The following is a 4,984-nucleotide window of genomic DNA, read 5'->3' as shown; positions in this document are numbered from 1 at the left end:
TGTTCTCACCCCATTGCTGCTGGGCGTGTACATTAGGAGTGCTCCATCCAGTTGAGGTGCTGGAGAAAGTCTACTGTTTCATGTTGTTGTATTGTTTTCCTTATCCAGGACCCTGTACTGGGAAAAAGTACATGTTTACACATTCTTGGACTGCCAGACAGTGAATATGCAGCTTTCTCATTGCTCAGGACACAAGATAAAGGGTTTCCAGCTGATTCCCCTTCCAGGCCACGATAACCAGATAATTCTAAAGAGGAAGCATTTTAAACAAGTGCCACTTGCATATAAAACTTTCTGCCTTAAATGGGATCATCTTTTCTTAAGAGGAGTGGAAAAACAAAAGTGCCACGTCTTTTTCTCTTGTGTGCACAGCCATGGCAATTACATACCACTGAAGTTAGGAATATGTGCTCCTTTATTTCATTTTAACCAAAGAGCAATCAAACCTACTCAGGCTTGTGTTAATGATATACATTACATGTACCAGAGACAGTTACACCACACATCAAAATTTATCAGAACATAAGGAAGTTAAAAAAAAACAAACAAAAAAAAGCCCCTTGCCTTGCTTTATGCTGTTAAGTTTGACTTGAGTATGATCTGACTCAGCCTAATGGGTGAGGCAAATGCCTGCACTAGTGATACACTAAAATAAGGAAACATTTACAGCCAAAGGTGGAAGCAGACCATGTGGCTATAGATTTTGGGAAACAAAGAGAGTAGGTGCTGGTGAAAATTATTTTGTGCTCCGTCCATAATTTGTATTTGTAGTATCACTGCACTGAAGACACAAGCGTTTGCAGCTCCCAGCTGGGTTATCTCTGTCAACTGCTCCTCCTGGCCAGCCAGCATGCTGTAACCTCAGGTAAAAGACTTCAGTTTTAATTTGTTCAGATGGTTAATTGTTTTGTTTTAATTTGGAAAGTTGAACAATAAACCAATTCCCCTTGTTTCTAAAGATTTATTGCTTTTTCCAATTTATTGAACGTTCAGTGCAGGCTGTATTTCAATTAAAGGCAGCAAAACCGTTAATGGTGTATTAACGACACACCACATGTATATAGATGCAAATATAAGTCGTGGCCAATTTTCTGGCCTGGTGAGATTATTTTTTTTTATTTTCCCTGTAGTGAATTATCTGCGAACAGCTCATAATTTTATACCAGCCCATATCTCTGGCTACTGCTTAACCACAAGTATTTTCAGCGCACGAGCTGCCTGCAGCCCCATCCCTCACACAGGGAAGTGGCCTCCGGCCTTCGGGTTGGAGCTTGGGCGGCACCGGGGTCTCACAGGGGCTGCGGGGAGCAGCGTTGCGGGCAGGAGCTGGGGCAGCGCCGGCGGGGGCGTGGGGGTCCCGCGGCGGCTCAGGCGCAGCTACTCGTCCCCGCGCATCCGCTGCTTCACGCTCTGGATGATGCGGAGCACGGGACGCCCCCGGCGCAGTCGCTCCGCCCGCGGTGGCCCCGGCGCCTCCGGGTGATGCTCGGCCCGTTGCCACGGCAACGCTCCCCACCCCCTTCATCCCGGCCCCACGTGACCCGCGGCGGCGCTCGCGCCCAACCCGTCTGTTACCAGGGCGGGGGCACGCGCGAGGGAGGGGGCGCTCTTGTTTACCATTGGCTGCCGCCGCGGGCTTGCTGATTGGCCGGAGGGGCCGCCGGGCGGCGCGCCGATTGGCTGCGGCCGGGAGGTGAGGCTGTGGGGTGATGCCGGCCGCCCCGCGCTGCCCCGGACCGCAGACAAAGGCTGCCCGAGGGCTGCCCGAGCTCCCCTCCCGCGGGTTGGCGCGGCGGGACGAGGGAAGGCGGCGGGGGGCGGCGGCCGTGGGACACGGTCCCCGCCGAGCACCCGCCGCGCTGCGATCGCCGCCTCCGGGGCACGCGGAGCGCGGGAGGGGGGCGGGGTCGGCGTCACGCTCGCCGAGCGCGCCGCAGCCAATGGGCGGGCCGGGGGAACGCGGGCGGCACGCGGGGCCCGCGTGTCCCCGCGGCACGGCCCGTCAGTCACCTGTCAATCAACCGCGCGGCCCCGCCCTTAGCGCGGCCCCGCCCCCTCCGGCCGCCGTGAGGGGCGGTGGGCGGTGAGGAGGGGTCGGGGACGTGGAGGTGTTTTGGCGCTGCCCGGTCACGGAGCCCCTCGGGCACCGCGCCCCTCGCCGCCGACTCCCGCTCGGGGTGGTGCCGGTGCCGTCTCCTAGGGTTGGGGCGCGGGGGTTGCCACCGTCGCCCAACCGGAGCGGGGAGCGGGCAGGCGGGGTGCAGCGCAGCTCCCCCGGGGACTCAGCCCCGCAGTTCCCAGCGTCGAGCCCGCCGTGTCCCGGACCCCTCGGCGGCAGTGCGGGATGTGCTCCCGGCCCCCCTCGGGCGGTGGTGCGGGATGTGCTCCCGGCCCCCCTCGGGCGGTGGTGCGGGATGTGCTCCCGGCCCCCCTCGGGCGGTGGTGCGGGATGCGCTCCCGGCCCCCCTCGGGCGGTGGTGCGGGATGTGCTCCCGGCGCCCTCCCCCGGCGCGGGCGAGGGGCGGAGCCGGCGCTGCGCGGCCGCCGCCCGCCGCCTTTATCTGTGGTGGCGGCGCGGGGGGTGGCACTGGGGAACACCTTGGTGTGAGATACGCGCTATAAATACGGCGCCGGGGATGGGAGCGCGGCCACGGGCGGCGGCGAAGGGCTCCGGAGCACGGTGGGTGCCTCTCCCCCCCTTCCCCCCCACCCGCGGCATGTCCGTTCCTCGGCCGGGGATCGCCGCCTGGGGACCGCTTGAATTTTAATTTTGAGGTGCGGGGCTGCCATCCATCTCGGGCTGGCTCCGGGGAGGAGTTGCGGAGGCTTTTTTTCGCTGTTTGCCTGGTTTAGTACGGAGGGGAGTGGCTGCTGCAGGAGGGGAGGTGGAGGGCGAAGAGAAGGAACGGGAAGGGAAATGCTGAGGAAAGGAGATGGGACCGGGAATAAAGGAGGCGGTGGGGGAGGAGGAGAGGGCGCTGGCGGGAGGGGACGGGATGGGAAGGCGGGCTGGGGGAGGGAGGAGGGAGAAGGAGGGAGGGAGAGCGAGCAGCCCCTAACCGCGGCGCCCGCCGCCTCCTCCCAGCAGGACTCTGCTCGCCAGCAGCCGCCGAGCCCAGCCCGCGGCGGAGGGCGGCCGGTGCCGCTAACGCGGACCAGGAGGAGGAGGAGGAAGAGGTCGCCGCCGGAGGAGCCCTGCGGTCCGGTCCAAGCCTCGTCGCTGAGCTCGCCCGCCCGGCCGCCGACATGATGCAGATCTGCGACTCGTACAGCCAGAAATACTCCCTCTTCAACGCCATGAACCGGTTCATCGGCGCCGTCAACAACATGGACCAGACGGTGATGGTGCCCAGCCTGCTGCGGGACGTGCCGCTGCTGCTGGAGGAGCTGGATGCGGCGGGCGCCGTGTGCCCGCCCCGGGATGCTGCCCTGCCGCCCGGCGACCCTGGCGCCTACTTCTCCCGCAGGGACATGTACAGCCACTACATGCTGCTCAAGTCCATCCGCAACGACATCGAGTGGGGCGTGGTGCAGCCGCCGGCGGGCGAGGAGGCGGCCCGCAAGAAGGACAAGCTGGGCGGCGGGCCCGCCGAGGAGGGCGAGGGGGAGGAGGACCTGGAGCAGCAGTTCCACTTCCACCTCAGCGGACTCCACTCGGTCCTCTCCAAGCTTACCCGCAAGGCCAACGTCCTCACCAACAGATACAAGCAGGAGATCGGCGTCAGCAGCTGGGGGCAGTGAGCGTCGGGGTGGGGAGCGGGAAAGGGGCGCCTGGCCCGGCCCGGCGGGAGCGGAGCGGGAGCGGCGCGTCCCCGCCCGGCGCTGCCGCTGCTGCCGCGGCGGTGGCGAGGGGCAGCGCCCCGGGCCGAGGCTCCCCTGCGCACTCCCAGGACTGCAGCAGGTTTTCTACCAACGCACAAGCGAGAGAGAGATGTAAATTAATCAATACTAGTTTATTAATTATTTTGACCCCCTCCGTGGTTTTTTCTCTGTACGGTCCGGGGCGAGCAGTTGCTGTGCCCGCCCGGGCGGGGAGGCTGAACCCCTGTGTGTACGAGGTGGTGGTGTGGCTGGCTGATAAGGAGGCTCAACACAAGCCGATGAACATAACGAAACTGGCACTAAGTTGCTTCTGTTACCCCGGAGGGAACCCAGTGGGCTAAGGAGCATCCCTCTGTTGCGGGACAGATTGCGGGTCCCACGGTTGTATATGTACTGGAGTTTATTTAAACCTTTTTTACTCAGATGTAGAGTATATTCTAAAATAAATGCAAATGTATTAACTAAGAGTGACTTAAACTTTTGGTATGATTTATGTTTCTTTAATTAAATGATATTTTTAACATCTGGAATTCTTCTGTTGTTCTAAGTTATTTCCGAGCTGCCTTACTAGACACAGAAATCTGCATATTCAAGAGAGGGGGTTTTGTAGCTTGCTTTTTTTCCCCCCACAAAGGGAACAATTAGGCAGTGATGATAACTCAGCATACCTAAAATGTACAAATGACTGTATTAACTGCACCATACATGGCCTGAGTTTTGGTAAGCTGTTCCCAGCAGACAGTACAGTTGCTCTGTTTGAATACTGGCTTGAAGGTCAGTGCCTCTTTAACAGAATCTGAGAAGGATTGAGTCGTGGTTACTCTGCAGGCAGCAATTCATGAAAGTTGGAGCAAAGCCTAGGAATGACTCTTGCTTTTTTTCAGGAAGTGTCTTAATGTACTGTGGGGAGTTCTTTTTGTCTCTCCCTAAATAGGTCTGGGATACTTGCCTCCCCCACCACTTGCATTTCTTTCCTCTATAATCCTCCTTGGATACCAGGAATTAATCAGGTTTATGTTATCCAGATTGTATTGATTTTCTCTACTTTTTTTTTTTGTTTTCTGAAGTAAATACCTCAGAATTGGGTGTCTATATTGTTCTAATATTAAGTTCTAATATTAAAGTGTGCTTACTGATTGTGGTACCGTGTGTACATAAAACA

At 58.6% G+C, this 4,984-nt stretch overlaps 1 protein-coding gene across 1 annotated transcript; it reads left to right on the top strand.

Annotated features, from left to right (window-relative positions):
* Positions 1-2,568: 2,568 nt before the first annotated feature.
* Positions 2,569-4,352, top strand: MID1IP1 (MID1 interacting protein 1). Its single transcript, XM_027645646.1, has 2 exons — positions 2,569-2,680; positions 3,089-4,352. Exon 2 carries the CDS (start codon positions 3,247-3,249, stop codon positions 3,739-3,741), a length of 495 nt encoding a protein of 164 aa, XP_027501447.1. The 5' UTR covers positions 2,569-2,680; positions 3,089-3,246; the 3' UTR covers positions 3,742-4,352.
* The last annotated feature ends 632 nt before the right edge of the window (positions 4,353-4,984 follow it).

Source organism: Corapipo altera, unplaced genomic scaffold, assembly GCF_003945725.1.
Source record: "Corapipo altera isolate COAL_440 unplaced genomic scaffold, ASM394572v1 0, whole genome shotgun sequence".
NCBI lineage: Eukaryota > Metazoa > Chordata > Aves > Passeriformes > Pipridae > Corapipo > Corapipo altera.
The sequence above is the reverse complement of the archived record's forward strand: the minus strand, read 5'-3'. Positions and strand labels throughout refer to the sequence as shown.